The sequence below is a fragment of the Gymnogyps californianus genome, chromosome 3, assembly GCF_018139145.2.
Source record: "Gymnogyps californianus isolate 813 chromosome 3, ASM1813914v2, whole genome shotgun sequence".
Taxonomy (NCBI): domain Eukaryota; kingdom Metazoa; phylum Chordata; class Aves; order Accipitriformes; family Cathartidae; genus Gymnogyps; species Gymnogyps californianus.
This window is the reverse complement of record NC_059473.1, coordinates 111,263,092-111,283,870: the sequence shown is the minus strand read 5'-3', so window position 1 is coordinate 111,283,870 and position 20,779 is coordinate 111,263,092. Positions and strand designations below refer to the sequence as shown.

Below are 20,779 nucleotides of genomic sequence, written 5' to 3'. Positions count from 1 at the left end.
CCATTTCAGTGTCACAGACAGACTTCCCTGGCTGAGAGCTTATTTTTTCCCCAGCTCTATCAGTCTCAGGCCAGGTCCTGCTCCCTTCACCTGGGCATGAAATCCCAGCGCTGCTGCAGCCAGCGAGGTCCCCACCGGCCAGATTTCCGCCTGCTATCTCTGCACTTCATGGCATTCGCACGGTCTGTCACGCTGTATTACATCCGCCCGAGCGCCATCGTCAGGGAGCTCGAATATGCTTCATAAAAGCCTCGAGATGTACCTTTGGAGCAAAATAACAGCGGGGTAATGGATAGATGTAATGCAGCGTGAAGAAAACCTTGAAGATCAGAGGGAGGGTTTTCAAAGCAGGGCGATGGGGGGAAATTCTGCCAAGAAATTAAATATTGCAAAATATGATGGCATTGAAGAGCATCATTAACCCCAAGCATTTAGGAATTGGAAGATGGACTTGAAGAAAAAAAAAAAGCAAAGGAGAGTGATTTAGAGTCGTAATCATCTTCATTTATCTTCCTCTTGAGGCATTGTGCTGGTTTTGGCTGGGCTAGAGTTAATTTTCTTCATAGTAGCTAGTATGGGGCTATGTTTTGGATTTGTGCTGGAAACAGTGTTGATGTAATACAGAGATGTTTTAATTATTGCTGAGCAGTGCTTACACACAGTCAAGGCCTTTTCTGCTTCTCACCCCACCAGCGAGTAGGCTGGGGGTGCACAAGAAGTTGGGAGGGGACACAGCTGGGACAGCTGACCCCAACTGACCCAAGGGATATGCCATACCATATGGTGTCATGCTCAGCATATAAAGCTGGGGGAAAGAAGAAGGAAGGGGGAGATGTTCGGAATTATGGCGTTTGTCTTCCCAAGTAACGGTTACGCGTGATGGAACCCTGCTTTCCTGGAGATGGCTGAACACCTGCCTGCCGATGGGAAGCGGTGAATGAATTCCTTGTTTTGCTTTCTTGCGTGCACAGCTTTTGCTTTACTTATTAAACTGTCTTTATCTCAACCCATGAGTTTTCTCACTTTTACTCTTCTGATTCTCTCCCCCATCCTGCTGCGGGGGGAGTGAGCGAGCAGCTGTGTGGTGCTTAGTTGCTGGCTGTGGTTAAACCATGACAGTCCTCTTCCAAATTTCCTCTGCAGTCCTGGAGGAGAGCTCAAAATTTTCCTTTGAAAAAGCAACGAAAGTCAGCATAGGGTCCCCAGGGTGCTGCTGGCCATGGATGGGGCAGCACCACGGTCCCCAGCCCCGCAGCACATATGGACAAGCAGGGACAAGCTGTGCCTCCGCAGAGATCGGGTGGATTTGGGCCCATCTCTCACCAAAACCATCGCCCCTGCTGAGCTCTGGGAAGCCCACAGGGATGCAGCATCCCCACAGGCACGGCTCAGGCCCTGCTGAGGCCGGGCTGGGGGTCGCTTACAGGCCACAGGTGAGGTGCCAGCTCATTTGGGAATGGCCACATGGCATGGCAAGGAGTGATTTAAGCAGCAACAGATTTTGTTTTTAGCTTGCCATCGCTGATTTTATAACTGCCTCCTTTTGTCTCATGCATTATCCTGACCTGGGGCTCTGCACCCGGCAAGTCTTGACCAGCCTCTCACCTGCAGCCTGGCCTCTTTTTTAAGCACACACAGCAGAAACAAGTGGGAGAGCAAGGGCTGGTTTAGGGCCCCAACACCCACAGGATGGGGGACCCAGCACTGCTGCCCCCCGAAAGCCCTTGGCCAGCGCTGGCTGACAGGCTCAAAGCAAAGTATTTCGTGAGAAGAGTCACGGAGCAGAGACTGTGACGACATGACCTGCAGAGCTGACCACTGAGCGATCATTTTTACTTTATTTACTTATTAATGTTTATAAAGCTCATGTAATTATTTACTTTAAGAAAAAAAAAACCAAATCAAACAAACCTTATCATGACAGAATTAAAAGTGGCATCAAACCAAGCGCTGGCACCAACCCCGGTGCCGCCGGCACAGCTGCCTGGCAGAGCCAGTGTGAATCCCTGTGCTCCTGCACCCTTGTCCCCAGGCACCCGTCACCCCTCCGAGCAGGGCTGAGCATCGCCCCACGGAGCGGTCCCGATGACGGCAGCTACTCCAGCCAACGTGCTTCTCCAGGCAGGGGACTGGGCTCTGCCCAGGCACGTGCCGATGGTTGGAGCGGGCAAGTTGGTTCAAGCCGGGCTGCCTGGCAGCGGCAGCAGGACTGCACCCTCTTCGCCCCAAGCCATTGAGCCCAGAAACTGCGGGTGCAGACTTGATAGGTTGGCAGGGCCAGCGCTGCCCAGCCAGGGCTCCATCCAGCTCCCCTCACCTGCCAGGCACTTGGGAACCATGGGACTTGATTTTCCTGGTGCCGGGGAACCATGGGACTTGATTTGCCTGCCTTTCCCCACATCACTTTGCCCCCGCTCCAGATTTTGCTCCAATTTACACCATCTTTTCCAGCCTGGTGGGAGCAGCCACCCACACACCATGCTCCATCATCCCTTGCTGTCATCGATCCCTGAGCCCAGGGCTGTCCCCACCCCCAGGTATCAAACCCCCAAGATGTACAAACACTTTTCCACTGTGTTCCCACTCTTCAGAGCTGCCGCCACGCTCAGCCACACACCTTTCCCCTGCCTGGTGCGTGCTTTGCACTGGTCGGAGGTGACCGACCTGCAGGCCAGCAACAGGCTCAAGCTGCCACCTGAGACGACCAGCGCTGCAGCAGGAGCACGTAAGTTCAATGGCATTGACACTGGTCACCAGCTAGTATTTGCACACGCATATGCGGACATCCGCGCTGGAGAGACGGCAAAATAAGAAACGCTTAAGCCAGTGTGCATACCATCCATCCACAAGCTGTGTGCACAGGCAAACAGATCGATGGGGTAACAGAGCATTGCCCTGCGCAAACAATAAACTGCAAGATGCACCAGAACCCCTGCAAATGCCCTGGCTACAGCAGCTACTGAAACTCGTCAAGAAGAAAAGAAAAGCCAAAAATATCCCTTCTGCAGTATTGTGAACTATATAAATGTACCCAGCACTGGTGGTGTGGTAGGGTAGTCCAAGGACAATCAGCAAAACAAGTTATAAGAGCTCATATTTTTTCATTAGACGAATCCATCTACTTGAGGTGTCATCTAAATATTATCTAATATTTAATAATTTAATCATAATACATCAAATCATCTAAAATACCAAACAAACCCAATAGAGGAGGCATGTAAGTTCCATGCTCTTGCAAAGCCTTGAGAAAAAGCTCTTACAATTAATAGACAAAAGATCCATCAAGAAGCTGGAGGCTGCTGCAGAACTCAGCTTTCCCATACAAAATTAAGATCTTTAGTTAAGATCTTAAAAGCTTAACTAAATGTTTGTGATATTAGAGCCCTGAGTCACGCCCCAGGGAAGTAGCACGGATCTCCCTGTAAGGCTGCCTGGCTTCAGAGTTCAAAGCTGCATCTTTGGGAGTTCACCTTTCATCCGCTGATGCTCCGCTGCAGATAAGAGCTGCTTAAAACCAGACTTTCTTTAAATTAACTTGAACAGAAAAAGGCCGACGGGGTGGCAGGAGGAGGAGGGAAGGCTGGCGCAGGCGCACACGCGCACACCACGTAAAGGCTTAGGAAGACGAAGGTATCACACGCCCAGAGGAGAGGGGGGAGCAGCCGTTTCGCAGCCGGCCCTACAGCCGATCCAGCCTCACGCTGAGGCTTGCTGCGAGATGGGCACCACGCTGCAAACCGACTGTACAGGGGCTAAACCCTGCTCAACCCTTCAGCGGGCACTGACTCAGGCGTACATGACACTCAGCATCCCCCAGCACTTTTGCATCACCCAGGGCACACCATGACTTGCCAGGTGACGTCCTGCAACATCTTCCTACGTCCGGGATGCAAACTCCCGTGAGTGCAGCCTGCATGAGAACTAGAAGTAAGTAAATAGTTACCGGCCTTTTTCTAGCCCAGAAATCTGCCACCCATGCTATTCCCCACCAAGCCCCAGGCATGCCAACACAAGCCCAGCGATTGGAAGGTGCTGGCACAGAAGCTGCCCCAGGGCAGCACCCTGCAACTGCTGCAGGGGTTGGGGAGCCAGCTAAAGCAAAAGCTTGTCAAGACATTTTCTGACGGTGAAAAAGAGGAGGTGAACACCTCTCCAGTCACTAGAGCAACAGCGGTGTTAGGATGATTCTGGAGAACTAGCACGGACGTTAACTGAGTGTTTTCATCTCAGGACTAAGTCAATGCCTGCAGCTTCACCAGTGGTCCCCTGCGCCGCCCGGGAAGTGCCAGTTATGACCAGCTCCTCCTGGAAAGACACCCACCACTCCCCGTAGCAATCGTGGGCTGGCAATGACATGAAGCACCTCGGACCTGGCAGCCAGGGACAGCCGCTGGCACCGCTGCGAGCCCACAGCTCCCCCCTCCATGTCTACAGCCATGGGAGACCCCATCCGCTGCTGCACGGGGCGCAGAAGGCGGCAATGCCTCCGATGCTTTTGTTCGACCTCCAGCAGAGACCACCAGGCACCAGTGACCCACTACACATCTGAGCTTACCGATGGTTGTTTGGTTTTGTTTTACTGCCAAAGGAAAGGGTCCTACGGAAACAAAATGCTACGCAGCTTCCCCGCGCTCAAAAGTGAATGACGTCAGCTGAAATCAAGCAGGGAATGAGAACAGGACTAACCATTTCTTATGTGGGAATAACAGCAAGGCTGGCATTGGGATTATTTTCTTCTGCGAAGAAGAGAAACTAGAAAATGATCACTGGGGTTTTGTTTTATAGATCCCCTGTCAAAGGAAAAATAAAGGGGTAAGAGCAGATGCGTTTACTATATAGAAGACTCATCATTAGAAATGAACATATAAAATTTAATAGCTTGGTTTAAAATACATTTTCAATTAAAAAACAGCAGGCAAAACAAAAAAAATCAGTTTCATAAAACATACATGACATTGCTGCTACTGTTAAAAGACCCGTGTCCCAGAATATCTTATAGTGGAAAACAATCGTCAGATTTAGTTCACATACTTCATTAAGCAGTAAAAAGAAATAACATTCCTGTCAATCTTACCTCTATGGAGACTCTAAATCTACTTCCCTGACCCTAGACCGAGTTTCTGTAATAAAACTTCAACTTTCAATAAAAATGTGTAAATATATATACGTATTCTATGTATCAGGTTTTAAAAAAATTCCCTTGCCATAGTAACATTATTCCTGTGACTGATGAAGGGAAGCCCAAGCGGCAGGTTGGTGTTGGCTGGGTACGAGTCCCACGGCTGCTCTGCAGGCGGTGGATTCCTGTACAGGGTGGCATGTATTGGCCAAGTTTCTTCAGCACCATACCGCATGCCAGCTTCTCTCCTTCGGCTTCAAGCCCACGGGCTCCATCCACACGCCCACAGTCACGGATGCACCCATGCGGAGTTTGCTCGACTCCGGCCACAGAGCAAAGAGGGGAGCACGCGGTGCCCAGAGCACTGGCAAGCCTCCGTGGGGCCCGTCAATGGAGGAGGAGGGAGGGGGGAATGGAGCAGTTTATGAACCAGCTCAGGATTGGTCTGAACACAAATCCCAGAATACTATATTTCATATAAATCATTAAAAAAATATGGTGGGGAGGGACTTCAAGTGGTCACCTAGTCTCAGCACCACGGGAGAATCAACTATACCTGTGACAGTCCAGAGATACCTTTGCCCAGCCTGGCTCTGAAGACCTCCGATGCCAAACTCCACCACCTCCCTGGGCAATCTGCTCTTCTCACTAGAGAAAACTGCCTCGACACACAACCTGAATTTCTGCAATTTACGCCCACTACTTCTTGTTGTGCTTGTGATGGACCAGGAGAACGCTTGCACGTGTCGGGACGCTGCTCCCCTCAACCTTCCCTTCTGAAGATGACCCCTCATCAGGCAACTCATCCAGCCCTTCCTCCTCAGAAGCCATGAGCTCTGGCTGAAGGACCAGGCGGTCTGGCCTCTCTGGGACATCTGATAGGACCAGCCTCTGCTGGAAGGGCACAGCGCTCCACCGGAGGCCTCAGCGATGCCAAGTAGAGCAAAAGGCAGGTCTCCTATGTCTTGCAGGCCATGCTCCTGTTTATCAACTCAACATTGCATTTGCCTCCCTCTTCCAAACAGCAGCATGACACAGCTGAACAACATTTGGTTACGATTCGTTAACCGTTAAGTAGAATCGTTAACCATTAAGTAGGATCATATCCTACTTTTCCAGACTATTTCTCCAGCCTATCCAGATTGACCTTCACATCCTAGGTGAGGCACATGCAGCTCTTCCCAGCTTTGTGCCGTCTGAAAACATTATAAACCTCTCTTTCATTATCCAGATCCCTAACAAAAGCACTAAGTGACACTGGACCTGGTACTCGTGCTCATCTGCTCACCCTGTAATGCAGGTTTTTGCCTTAGAGCAAAGTGCTGCTGTTTAAATGTTCCTCTCTCACTTGCTACTAACCAGAGGGTGCCTTTCCTTCATAAGCACATGCACATGATGAGTAAATACTGTACAGTCTACTGCAGAGCAGTATTTTTTGGAGGTGTTTGGTACTCCCAGCTGGGGCTAGGCTCAGGACACCTGCTACCAGCTGCCCGTTTGGTCTCTCCACCTCAGCAGCGGGTCAATGCCTGGCGACATACATACACCAGGAACGCTTAACCTGCTTGCAGCCCCTAGTCCCCACTAATGCTTGGCCTGCTGTGCCAGGATGCCACCTTCCTCTCTCAAAAGCCTTGCCTGTGCACTTCCAGTTGTCGACATCCTAGGACCTTGCAAGCTGGCAAGTTCATCCAGCCCGAGCTGCTGTTACCGGCAGCATCCAGCTGAGCCTTAAGTACACTGCTACAGAAAAAAAGTCCACCCTCCAGGAGACCTTCTTTCTGACCACCAGAGGTGAGATTTCAAGGAAACTGCATCTGCTCACCTCCTCTTGGGACCCAGCTCTCAGATTCAGCCCAGATTACCTCCCAGGGCAGCAGTACGCAGCCGTTTCAGGGCTCAAAGTGGCAGTTTGTAACAGAAGCCAGGACTGCCGTCGCCTGGCTGTGCAAGAGGGTTTAGGAGAGAGCCGGTACCTTTTTCCCTCCACACAGGAAGATCCATGTTGAACAAGCAGGTCTCTTGTGCCTTCTATGAACATACAAACGTGTGCTCACCTTTGGTGCATGTTAAGGGTTTGTCTGTTCTTAAATAGCTATGTTAAATATCTGTTTTTTCTGTATATGGCATCCTTTTAGATGGGCTTCATTGCATATATTCACGGTATATACAGAACACCATATTTTATATATATTATATATCACTTGTATGTACACATTTACAAACCTTCAAAAATATATTGCACTTATATACAATATAGCTTCATCTGATGAGAGTTCACACAGTTACTAAGGCGAGTTCTTCATAAGCAAGGCAGTTTTACATTCCCCCCCAAATGACACAAGAGATTTCCACAGTCTGCCCTGTTCAAGAGTAAACATTATAAAGACTTTTCTCCAACCTGCACGCAATTCCTACTAGTATCAATTAGTAGTTTTGCAACTCTACCTAGCAGAAAACAGCCCAATAAAATGGTATTAGCTGATAACAGGCTCAAACACGGTTACTGAATAGATAAATATTCTCTATCACCACTCTAAAAGGCCACCTTCCAGGAGTTTTCCCCTCCCGTATTTACTAGTGTTTTATACACGCTCTCTATTTAATCGCTGATCTTTGCTCGCTCATTTCAAGTGCAAATAAGGTCATGAGCATTACAACGTTCTTTGGAAAGAACGGAAACAAATGTATTAAGCAAAACTGCTGCTCTGCTCCCCAGAACAAGTCAACACCTGGCTTTCTTCTGGAGAAGGTGATTAGTGTTTTGCCCAACATACTAAATTATGGGAAAATGTTCACTTGAGACCTTTGTTTAAAATCCACAGAGGATCCATGATTTTAGATCTCAGTCAGAGTGAGCTTGTAAGATCCTCCAACTTCTTCAATCTGCAACTGGAAGGTATCTTCATTAGAATAGTGTTTCACGATGTTATCATCCATGTTGACCAGAATTCTGGAAAAATAAAACAAATCAGGGATATATTACAGTTCTAAATGCCAAAGACAGCAAAGGTGCCCTCAAACCTCAGAGAGCCTGGACCATCCTATCTCTGACTCATTGCTTCCTATAGCAGATCTAGCTGTCCTTACCCAAACCTGCCATCAAGGCTTGCAGCTGCGCTTCTAGGATCTGAATGAAAGGGTTAAGTCTGGCTCCTGGACCAGGGAGGGAGAAAGATTTTGGAACTGGCAGAAACCCTTCTGAAGCTGCAAACACTTGGGCAACCTTGGGGCTCTGCACTGGTTTGTTTGACAGTTATAAACAATCAGCACAAAACCCTACAGAGCTTATAAGGAACAAACCGCCGATGCTTGGCCACTTCTTTCATTTGCCAGAAAGGTCAATACCTGTGTGTTTGTGCACACACAAAGCTGTCCTTAGCAGTGGTTTAGCTACCATCAATGCAAAACTTTTCCAGTTATTCTGGTGGGGTAATTCTGCTATGAAAGCACAACCCTTGAAACTACATTCCAAAGGTGATTAAAAGATGTAATTTTCTGGCCAGAGGGGCTTTGGGGAAGGGGCTAACACACCAAAGTGACTTTAGAGAAAAAACAAGAAAATTACTGAGAGATGAAAAGGAAAAACAAAAGCGGACAATGTTGAGGAACTCAATTATTAATGCTACAAAATAAAAAGACAGTGGAGTGTGGCCTCTGTGCAGAATGGGCACTTCACAATAAAGTTCTCTTCAATTTAGCCCACAAAAAGACAACCAGGTTTAGTAATTGTAGCCAAATGCAGACATAGTACAGTTAACCAATGGAACAATTTACCATGGGTTGAAGTAGGTTCTTTGTCACTGGGAGTCTAAACAAACTGAACTCTTCTTCCTCTGACATGATCAACTCTGGTTCAAACAGCAATTAACTCAGAGAGGTTCCATGACTTGTATTTACCCAGGAAGTCAGACTACATATTTCTATAGGACCCTTCCGGTCTTCAGCTCCATGAATGACGTTGGACTGTGCATACGTTGCGTGCGCACACACATATCCGCAAATGGCATTTGCATACGTGCAGTGCATGGAGGAATTATAAAGCAGATTTGCCTACAGGTTTGAAAAAAGGAGTTGATATTCTCAGACAGTTGTTGCATAGGTACCTACTCACCCTTTTTTACATTTTTTGAAGATTTTTCCTATTTTATCAAAAGGAACGTCATACTTGTCAGATATCTAGAACAAAAGAAAGCAAGCATTGGTGAAGCAAGGAGACTGCTGGTATTGTCTTCCACTTACTATTTTACAGAAAGGAACAAAAAAGGTTTGCAGATGAAAACAACTGCTCTGCCCTATAAAGGCAATACTAAATCCTGAACTATAGCATAAGCCTACAGATAAGAACTCCTCCTCCGCAGTCTGCCAACTTCTGTGCAAAAAATTTAATCATGTTCTAAACCTGGCCGCTGACTTCTCATACAGCAACCCCCTGCCCCCACACCAAAAAGCCCACACATTAAAAAAATCACCCCACACCCTGGTTCTCATCCTCTCTTGGTTCTCTGTTCTCTTAGCATACCAAAAACCATTTTTAAATTCAGTGTCAGAGGGATCAAGTGAAAACTAGTCATCACAGCGGCTGGAGCAGGAAGAAAATAGCAACAGAGCGAAGACCTCTGCTGCTAAGGACACGAGCTGATCAGAAATGTCCCCCTTACCCAGCAGGATGACCTCAGTGTGAAACCACAGCTGCTAACCATGGCACTTCACCGTACAAACCTCCACAAAGTCGTAAGGTCAGTAACCCAAGCCTGGTTTACTTTGGCAAATTGCTCTATCACACTGACAACAAGTACCAAACCAATACGCCGTTTCAGATGCAAAAGCACAGGGGGTTTCCTCCAAGCTACAGTTATGAGCTCTTGTTTCCTTGCTTTAAGAAGTCCAAGTGAAACAACAAACGTGCAGCTTCACTTCAGGACCATGGGGTAAGGGACGATGACACCAAGCTGTGTGGTCAACACGCTGGAGGGAAGGGATGCCATCCAGAGGGACCCTGACAGGCTTGAGAGGCAGGCCCATGTGAACCTCATGAAGTTCAACAAGGCCAAGTGCAAGGTTGGGCACACAGGTTGGGGCAATCCCAAGCACAAATACAGGCTGGGTGATGAGTGGATTGAGAGCAGCCCTGCGGAAAAGGACTTGGGGGTATTAGTGGATGGAAAACTGAATATGAGCCAGCAACGAGCACTCACAGCCCAGAAAGCCAATTGCATCCTGGGCTGCATCAAAAGAAGTGTGGCCAGCAGGTCGAGGGAGGTGATTCTTCCCCTCTGCTCCGCTCTCGTGAGACCCCACCTGGAGTACTGTGTTCAGCTCTGGGGCCCCCAACATAAGAAAGACAGGGACCTGCTCAAGCAGGTCCAGAGGAGGGCCACGAAGATGATCAGGGGGGTGGAGCTCCTCCCCTATGAAGACAGGCTGAGAGAGTTGAGGTTGTTCAGCCTAGAGAAAAGGCAGCTCTGGGGAGCCCTTATAGTAGCCTTCCAGTACTTAAAGGGGGCCTACAAGAAAGATGGGGAGGGACTCTTTATCAGGGAGTGTAGTGATAGGACGAGGGGTAATGGCTTTAAACTGAAAGAAGGTAGATTTAGATTAGATGTAAGCAAGAAGTTCTTTACTGTGAGGGTGGTGAGGCACTGGAACAGGTTGTGGATGCCCCCTCCCTGGCAGTGTTCAAGGCCAGGTTGGATGGGGCTTTGAGCAAGCTGGTCTAGTGGAAGGTGTCCCTGCCCATGGCAGGGGGGTTGGAACTAGATGATCTTTAAAGGTCCCTTCCAACCCAAACCATTCTATGATTCTATGACTTCATAGCCTTCAATCCCCCTCCCCATTAGCCCCCACCTCCAGCCTGTCTGCACTGGCAAAGCTCCACAGCCAGGAGTGAGCTTCAGGTTACAGAACCATCTCTGGGTCCCAAAGCTAACAGCAAGACCTGGCTGTACAGCCCCAAAGGCTCCGTCCTCTGAGCATTGACGAGGCATTAGTCACAGAAAGAGACTGCCAGAAATGTCAGTTTTGAGCTCGTGCCAAACATTACACCATTCCTCAGAGATAAGCTCCGTATTTCCTTTGCAGCACTGCAGCAGCAGGGGTAGGCGAAGGCTATTTTGGAAGTCAAGTACCAGAGAGCAGTTTCATACACGTGTGCACAGATACATAAAACTCTTCAAGCACACTCAGAAGCTGGGACTTCGAGCTCTTCGTAATCAGGTTATGAAGGGGGAGGGGAGGCCCCCAAACAAGGCTTTGAAAGGCTGAAATAAACCCAAGCCACTGAACACATGCTGGAAATCACTCCGTCTAATTAAAATACCCTCTATGACATGAGGGACATCCACAGTCGGAGTCTGTTGACTGTTTTTTGACAAAAGTAGGAAAAGACCTACGCAGCTGCTTCTGCAGCTTGGCCAAAGCAGAGCCTGCATAAGAAGCAAGCCTAGAAGGGGCTCTCTCCAGCAGCACCTGTCATTTTGGGACTCTCGGGTATCCAGTCATCAAGCTTGACAAACCTGGATTTTCAGGAAGGCTGATAAACACCTTCTTACCCCCAGACCCCACATATGTGGGGTAAGGTACTTAAACACGAAGCTTTCTGAAGTCCTTTAATAATGAATTAAAGTATTATTTACATTCATTTCTGTGACAGTGAAAGGAAATCAGCCTTACATTTCTTATCCAGAAGAGCAAGAATATGTGGACACAAGCTGCGATTGAGAATCTAGTTCCTGTGACTATCCAGTGTATAAGGACTGGATAGCCAGGGACTATGCTCGCTTTTTCTCAAACTGGAGGCAAGGACTATAAAACAGCCTTATTACTTACCGCTTCCATTAGACCTTTCAGAGATGGTGTCTTTAACATTAGTGCATCAAAGACTTCCTCTGACTCTTTTCGGACATACAGCAACACTGAAAGGCAAATGGGAGAGACGAATTTACTGCATAATTGCTCCTAAAAAACAATCTGTATATGATAGTGGCTAAGTACGGAGTAATATACATTGAGGAACTCATGAAGAGATACACATATGTACATTCAATATACATTGAAGATTGCACCACAAACATGCACAGCTACGTTAGCTCAAAACATACTTTTTGCACACAGAAATACTGCTTGCTCAAACATCTTTATTGTCAAAATACTTTTAAATTATTCTTTATTTGCTCTTTTCTCTATTATTTGGAAAAAGGTTATATTTGCAACACAGAAAGGTGGAACGCAACACACACAGCTTTGAGACTCTTGGGTATCCATATCTCACAGGTCATCTACCATAAGACTTCGCACAATGAAATGATTTGACAGATGCTACCACAGCAGGTGAAGCTATCCTAGCCACCTCCTCATTTTTAAATAACTTATTTGTACAGTCCTCTGCTCCTCCTATGCTGTCTCATCTCTCTTCCTACCCCTTGCCATGTTTCAGTAATACTCATACCACCCAGCTGACACACAATGCAGATTTAGTCTCCTGCTAGGAGGGGAATGAAAGAATAAGAAACCCAATTAGGTAAGCATCCCTAGCATTCTCAAGATAGCAGAGTGTCATTGTATGTAACATCAGCCTCATTAAAAACTGCATTAAGGCTGATGAATAAGAATGAGAGCAAGAAAGCTTGGACTTTAACAGCTTTGCTGTCTTTAATCCATCTTCTAATGACTATGGATTGTTTACAAGGGTTCATCAGCCACAGCTTTGACACACCTGCAACATGGAACTATTACTGGCATATCTAATTGAACAAGGTGAACTCAGGACAGCACAGCACCTTGATGGATTTCCTCTGCTAAAGGCAGGTTAAAAAAAAAAAAAAAAAAAGGACTGCAGATTTAAAAAATGAAGACAGCGCGCACACTCTCAGTTACAGCACAGATCAGACAATACACCAGCCAAAGGAGAGAGAATCCCATGGGTCTCGTTTTATGGCATACAGCAAGAAGAAAAATCAAGTAGTCCAATTTCCTTTTAGAAAATCCATCCTTCCTTACTAGTTTACCCAGACTACAGAAGTGCAGCCCCATTAAGGTCAGACTTGCTAGACTTAACCTTTGCCGCATCACAAGTTTAATCCTCCTCTTTTAATCCTTTAAGCTTCGTCATGGTCCTTCCACACACGACTGTCATCAGGCAGGTAATCCTCTACACCATCTCCAAAGGGACCTCTCATCTCCTTCCACAACACCACAGCAACATCCAATCCCACATCAAATTGCAGAGGTTGACAACAGGTTAAAAATAAGCAGAATATTCTCTCAGTTTGGCTCTCAGCAGTGAACAGCCCATTTTCTGGCACCATGAAAGATTCAACAGTTTTATACCCAGAACTGGTTCTTGGCATTCATTGCTTAAAGTTCTAGAGAAGATTTCCAAAGTATTTTGTAGTGGATTACGTGATGAATTCTCTCCCCAATCCACCAAGAAGATTGGTAAGCTGCTCACCTCCTCCAAGTTTCTTTCATTACAGGTTCAGAGCCAATTAGTGTCTGAGTTGGCAGAAAAACTCAGAAATTCTGACATTGTAAAAGATTTGCAGAGCTGAACTACATTCTGATATACAAACTCTTTCTATTACTACTTAAAGCCAGAAAAAAATCAGGCTAAAGTATATTCCAAAATAAATTAAAACAACTCTTGAACTTCAGATGCATCTCTCTATCATGATGGACAAATACTCCAATAATTCAGTCTCTGAAAGAAGAAAATAATACCTCTTTTTGGCTCTTCTATTCTAGTCATCTTATTCGGAGTAGCAATGAAGTCCTCTTCACCGATATAGGCTCCTCTCTTCAGGTTGGAGCTGTCATTGACAGGGCAAAAACTTAGTAGCGGTACAATTACAGGGACTTAGACCTCTGTCTGAGGGCAAGACTTCAGTAGGCTGAAGTAGCACAGCTCTTACCTTTCACCCTCCAGTTCCTCTGAAGCAACAGGAAGGACCTTTTAAAACAAAGGGGAGATTTTCTTGACATACGCAGAAAAAACACACGCTGAATTAGCTAGCTAGTGAGAACCTTATGTGGTACTCAGTCCTCGGAAAACACTACAAAGGGCTCTGAACACTACAAAACAAAGTTCCATAAGGACAGACCCATTAGCTGGTGTAACATGGTCTTGTCAGCAATGCTCTCCCCATCCCCCTAAGTGCTATCTGTTAATAGTGACTTAGCAATAGCTTTGTTTGCGTTAAAGAGCCACTGGCATGGAACAACAATCCTGCTGCATCCAGCATGAGGAGAGGTCCAACAGCATCAAGTTAAAGGAGAGGGAACCCCTGAGCCCATGGCAAGAGCTGCAAGGGACAGGCAGATGGCTCACCCACCCAACTCGCTCGTAAGCACGTTAGTACAGGACATAGGGGAAAACAAGGCTGTCAACTCGGGAGCCAGCCGTGACTACACTACTAGAAGTAAGATGCTTTGGTCCAAGCAATAAACATTGGCTTCATTTTAATACACAAATAATACTTGCGCTTAGGGTTGTGAAAATTTTACCCAGACCTAGAATTCATTTCTTCTTATCTTTCAACCCTGCATCAAATAACACTTTGGCTCAATCTTCCAAAAGCCAGTAAGCATCATCTTTACCTCTTTTCATTAAAAGAAGTTAAAGGATCTCAAATGAGAGAGACAGGAACATACAAGAGCTAACCAGCTTTCTATCTGGACTGGCATAGAGTCTTCTGACGGAGCTCAGCATGAGAGCCTTCATATGAAAACATGCGGAAGAGTCAGCCTTACAGATACAAGTTCACTCTCCATCCCTGTTAGCAGTTTAGGCAATGCTTTTAAAAGTAAGGTTTAGATTCTGTTAGAGCATGCCAGAACTCCCAGCACAGGAAAGTTCAAGATTTTGAAACTTGGTTGCACTCTGATTTTTTCCCTTTCAGTTTCCTGTCAGTTGGGACTGTCCAGGAACGCTGAGGCAGGGCACTCTGGCAGCAGATCACAGAGCTGACACACTTGCCAGCTCCACAGAATGGCTTTTCACCCTGCAGCAGCCGGCTGGAGAAGCCTGAGGTCTACAGCAGCACATCAGGAACCCAATGGATTTTACAAGAGAAAACCAGCCTGCAGTTCATTCAGTGAACTCTTGGCTGGAGATACTTTGGAAACATCATTTCAGGTTCATGGAATTGGGAGTTCACGGGCAAATAATTTATTCATAAGCCACCCCCACATACCTCCAGCCAATGCAACTAGGAGCAATGTCTCTTGCTCACATGACACTCAGCCTGTATTTGTTTACAGCATCAGTGCAGATAGTCTGGCATTTCATATGTATATACATACACACAGCATCCTAGGCTTTTTGCAAATGCATCCCATAGCCCTCCTCATCCCCACACCCACCGGCTTTACTTACGTGAGCACCACGCTGAAGATTTGCAAAGTGAACATCAGGAATGAAAAGGACTGGCTGAGTGTCTAGATCCATGAAGGGCTTGAAGATGGTGATGTCCGTACGTTTGTGTGAGGGAAGCATTGGCACTTTGACATCAGAAACTGCAGAGACCAAAGAATGGAATAGAGGATAGTGAAGACACTGATGGTGCTGTGGCTTTCCTACATCATTTAAGAGGCACATATGCTGTTGAACAAGGGTACTCTGTAGTCATGGTCAAAGGGAGAAGCTCCTGTGGTAGAGGAGTTTGAAGGTGGGTTGTCTATCTCCCAGATGAGGGCCTGGACCCTGAGGAAACAGCTCATTTCACAGAGGAGTAGGTGTTTGCTCCGTCTCTCCAAGTGAGCTGCTTGACTTTGTTCAGATATTATACTGGGCTGGAGAATGGTCTGGCCACTCACCCCAACAGAGGAACACAGGTCTTCCACGTACCAAGCAAACCATCCAAACAGAGGGCAAAAGCTAGTCCGAGTCCCCTCTTCTCCCTATCCGTTCCCTCAAAAGGTTGCTGGATTTCCCATACCAGGAAGGCAGAAAGAAGACAGAAAGAGACAACCTGCAACCCACATGGTTCCAGTTGGGAGCCTCTCAGAGAGACAGCACTATCACACTATGGTGGTGCTACGAATACTGCTTCTTGCAAGCTGCTACATTTAGAGTTACATTTCGATTCCACAATTTCAAATTTTATATTTTTGTTCATCTCATTGTTCATCCTGGTCACCTCAAGCTGCCAGACCCCAGTTCATTCCCCACCAGGACCAGCACTGTCTCCCAAAGAGCACTTCAGCTCTCACGACACACCAGCTGACGTGACACAAGCCACCAAGTGGACAGACTCCAGCCACAAAGACCCATTTGGGAGAGAGTGAGGCAGGAGGTGCCTTAAACTGCACTTCAGATATGTTCAGGTCAAACTGACCCCAGCTGAAGACTTCCACTCATTTTACCAAGTGGAAACATTCCAATTTTGGGTCAAACCAACTACAAGCAAAACACTTCCCTTCTCATGTCCCCAGTGGAAAAAATACTTTTTTTTTTTCCCCCTTGCAAAACTGATTTTTTAAAGATTGCACAATCCCTGTAGAAAGTAATTTTGTCCAGAAGTCACAACCTATTTCTGCTGTTGATAAGTCCATGCGCACGTGGCATCTGTGATCCTGGAGGTGGGTATAACAGCTTATGGCTTAAAGCAATCAAAAACTTACCACACAGGAACTAAACAGCAACGGACTGTACTTTCCAGGAAAATAAACATCACATCAGACTAAGCCCAAGCCTAGGAAATTCACACTGGAAAGCAGCTTTTGTAAAATCGTAAGATCCTGGAAATCTGTATTGAAACTGTTTGCACTTTCCAGCCATTACACAAAGGGCTACACGCAGTAATCTTTTTGGAGCCGTTGAGGCTACTACATTTGTGAAATGCTAACAGTGTGCTAAACCTACCTTTCACCATGTACTTTGGGAAAACAACAAAAAACCCAGCCCTTTCTGCAACTGCCCTTGAGCAAATGGGTTCCCTCATAGCATAACCTTCTTCTGAAGCTGCTCCAGCAGCCAGTAGCTGCTGCGTCAGGAAAATCCTGCCCAGCAAGCCGTGAGGTGCATGCTTGTTGAACCAGTTGGACTGTTAATAGCACAGCTCTGACAAGCACACCACGAAGAGCCAGGGAGAGCACGCACCTGCCCCGTGCAAAGGAAGAACAGGGAGATACATCTTCCTCTAAGCAGCTCTGTTGGTGAATAACTAGTCATCCAAACACAGGATCTGTTGCAGTCATCTGCAGCAGTTAAAGGAAAGATGCTCAGCTGGAAGAAGCTCCACAGCCTTTACATACTACGGCTGCTGAGGCCTTCACATCCTTCACAACTTCTACTGAAATTATTTACTAAGGACCACTTTGCTCTAGAAGAGTGAGCATAAGGCTGGGAGGCTGGAGGCTCAGTCGCAAGGCTGCCACCACCTTGCTGCACAGCTATAAACACATTTTTAACATAAGTTAAAATCTAAGTTTAGGCTCAAGCTGGAAACACTTGGAACAGCTCCAGTACTTGCTGCCACACAGAGCTGCAGGGGCTCCAGGAGTGCCCAAAAATCACACACTCACCCTCTCATTTCAACTGCTAAAGACCATACCTGATTGAAAACATAGCAGGACCTTGTCTTGGACAGGAAGAACTAGGTAGAAGTGAAGTCCTAAGTGACTCAGTACGTGGCAAAACACAATTAATGGCTCCATCATCAACTGCTTACAGCAAACGCTATTCCACAGGGGATAAAAATTGACTTAGGAGATTTCTACTGCACAAGTTATTTGTAACCAAAATGAGATCTAATATTTAAAATACCGATGGAATAATTTCTACTTACAGGCATTCAACTGAGAGCTGGGGTCAGTGCACTTGCCTTTTCTTTTGCTTTGCTTTCGCTCTTCATCCCTGATCTTCCTTTCTGCTCCCTGCCAGACAAGACATTAAGGGGAAGGGGCGGGGAGAGAGAGACAGAGAAGGTCTTTTTAGTTTTCTGGTTTTTTTCAGCTGCAGAGGCAGGAACACCGATTCTTCCAGAGCTGTGTTTGTGGAGGTCAGCTCCATGGTACCAGAGCCGCAGGTCTGCCAGAGTGTGCCAACTTTGAGATCTGCCCAGTGTTTACTTTCAAGTCCTGTCATCTAATGAAATCCAACAACCATATTCAAGATGCAAACACTTGCTTTTCTTTCAAGTCAGATGGGAATATGATGACAAAAGACACCCACAGCTGTAACAACTGTATGAAGTGTGAGAAAATATATCTGAAGTGTTTAAAACAATAAAAACTTGCGATTTCCCTCTGTTTAAGAGTTCACTAGATCATCATTAAATCCTGATCTATAAAAATCAAGCCACACTTGCATCACCAAGTGCAGGATACCTTCCTGCATGTTGCACATGGAGCCAGCAGCAGTTATACCAGCCTTCACTGACCTCAAGCTGAAGACGTGTGTAATTGTAAAGTAAGCATTACTTCTCTTTTTATTGGGGCCAGGCTATGGGGGAATCCACAGATACCTAACCAGGTTCTTGCCATGGTTCCTGGCCCTCCGAACCAAGCAGCAGTGGGGAGAGAACTATATTTTCTGCAAGGTGCAGGCAGCTATGATGGAGAGAGAGAGAAGGAAGGAAGAAGGTTTGCATTGGAATCGTATTCATTCCTCCAGCTGTGCCCAGACCTGCCATGTGACTGAGAGTTAAGGCAGGGATGTCATGTTGCCAGTTGCATAAGGCGATAAGCCCACAGTAGATCCTGAACACTCAATCCTGGTGCTACCACCAGATCACTGTCCCAATTGGTATACACAAGTTCTACCTGTCTCCCAACACCCTCCTGCAAAGCAGGGTAAGAGGTAACAGTTACCTGGCCACAGGAAGCCATTATTTCTCATTCCCACCCCTGCAAAGCTGCCAAAACACACCCACATCCTTGCACAGTGCTGGAGGAAGACTAGATTAGTTATGGCAAAAAGCATGTGGTGATGGGGTAGGAAACTGTGCCTAACACACAGCATGGGAGAAGGGCAACAGCCCTCCCAACCTCACAGTAAATCAATACCCTATAGACAATGCAATGCCTATGCCTACTAGGTAGCAGTGGGCACATCTGCATTAGCAATAAAAAGGAAAATTAGCCAGATATTTGGTGTGCATTAACACATATCACCTTTTTTCCCCACCTAACAGCATGGACACAAGCAGCTTCAGGCAGCTGCTGTGAAAAAGAGAAAAAATTACTAATGAAGACACAGCCATTGCCAGCTTTGCTTAACCACATAACGCTGATACAACCCACTAGAGTGAAGACATCCCACCTGAATCTCAGCACAGCTGGACCTGCATCCCTCTGCGACTTCCCTTACCAGAATAGTTGCAACATCTCAGCTTGACAGCAGTGTGGTGGGTTGACCCTGGCTGGATGCCAGGTGCCCACCAAAGCCGCTCTATCACTCCCCTCCTCAGCTGGACAGGGGAGAGAAAATATAACAAAAGGCTCATGGGTTGAGATAAGGACAGGGAGATCACCCAGCAATTACTGTCATGGGCAAAACAGACTCGACTTGGGGAAAAAATTAATTAATTACTAATCAATCAGAGTAGGATAATGAGAAATAAAACCAAATCTTAAAAAACACCTTCCCCCCACCCCTTCCTTCTTCCCGGGCTCAACTGTACTCCTGATTTTCTCTACCTCCTCCCCCACAGTGGCTCAGGGGGATGGGGAATGGGGGTTGCGGTCAGTTCATCACACGTTGTTTCTGCCGCTCCTTCTCCCTCAGGGGGAGGACTCCTCACACTTTTCCCCTGCTCCAGCGTGGGGTCCCTCCCACAGGAGACAGTCCTCCATGAACTTCTCCCAACGTGAGTCCTTCCCACGGGCTACAGTTCTTCACAAACTGCTCCAGTGTGGGTCCCTTCCACAGGGTGCAGTCCTTCAGGAACAGACTGCTCCAGCATGGGTCCCCCATGGGGTCACAAGTCCTGCCAGCAAACCTGCTCCAGCGTGGGCTCCTCTCTCCACAGGTCCACAGGTCCTGCCAGGAGCCTGCTCCAGCTCGGGCTTCCCACGGGGTCACAGCCTCTTTCGGGCATCCACCTGCTCCGGCGTGGGGTCCTCCACAGGCTGCAGGTGGATATCTGCTCCACCGTGGACCTCCATGGGCTGCAGGGGGACAGCCTGCCTCACCATGGTCTTCCCCACGGGCTGCAGGGGAATCTCTGCTCCGGTGCCTGGAGCACCTCCTCCCCCTCCTTCTTCACTGACCTTGGTGTCTGCAGAGTTGTTCCCCTCACACATTCTCACTCCTCTCTCTGGCTGCAACTGCTACTCCTCTGTAACTTCTTTTCCCTTTCTTAAATATGCCATCCCAGAGGCACTACCACCGTCGCTCATGGGCTCGGCCTTGGCCAGCAGCGGGTCCAACTTGGAGCAGCTGGCATTAACTTTATCAGACATAGGTGAAGCTTCTGGCAGCTTCTCACAGAAGCAAACCCTGTAGCCCCCCTGCTACCAAAACCTTGCCATGCAAACCCAATACAAGCAGAAAGATCAGATTTGGCTCCAGCCCTGTCTTCTACCTTTGACATGGAAATAATAAAAGTCCTGCTACTCAAACACTGTGCTACAGAGAACAGCACCTGCTTCCTCGTGGAGAACATGCTAATCCATCAAGAGCGCACATTTTGAGAAAACCTCTGCCCTCCCATACTTACA

General features: G+C 47.2%; 1 protein-coding gene across 4 annotated transcripts in view; it reads right to left on the bottom strand.

Annotated features, from left to right (window-relative positions):
• Window positions 1-4,856: 4,856 nt before the first annotated feature.
• The window catches only part of GRHL1 (grainyhead like transcription factor 1), a 46,646-nt gene continuing 30,723 nt past the window's right edge, over window positions 4,857-20,779 (bottom strand). Inside the window, exons 10-16 of one of the 4 annotated variants that reach the window (XM_050894904.1) lie at window positions 17,905-17,992; window positions 15,492-15,631; window positions 14,029-14,066; window positions 13,838-13,947; window positions 11,948-12,033; window positions 9,234-9,298; window positions 4,857-8,072 (exon numbers count right to left, since the gene is read on the bottom strand). In XM_050894904.1, coding sequence (XP_050750861.1) covers window positions 7,958-8,072; window positions 9,234-9,298; window positions 11,948-12,033; window positions 13,838-13,947; window positions 14,029-14,066; window positions 15,492-15,631; window positions 17,905-17,992 — 642 coding nt within the window. In that variant the 3' untranslated portion in view covers window positions 4,857-7,957. The remainder of the gene's footprint in view (window positions 8,073-9,233; window positions 9,299-11,947; window positions 12,034-13,837; window positions 13,948-14,028; window positions 14,067-15,491; window positions 15,632-17,904; window positions 17,993-20,779) is intronic. The other 3 variants (XM_050894905.1, XM_050894906.1, XM_050894907.1) reach the window with 3 other exon arrangements.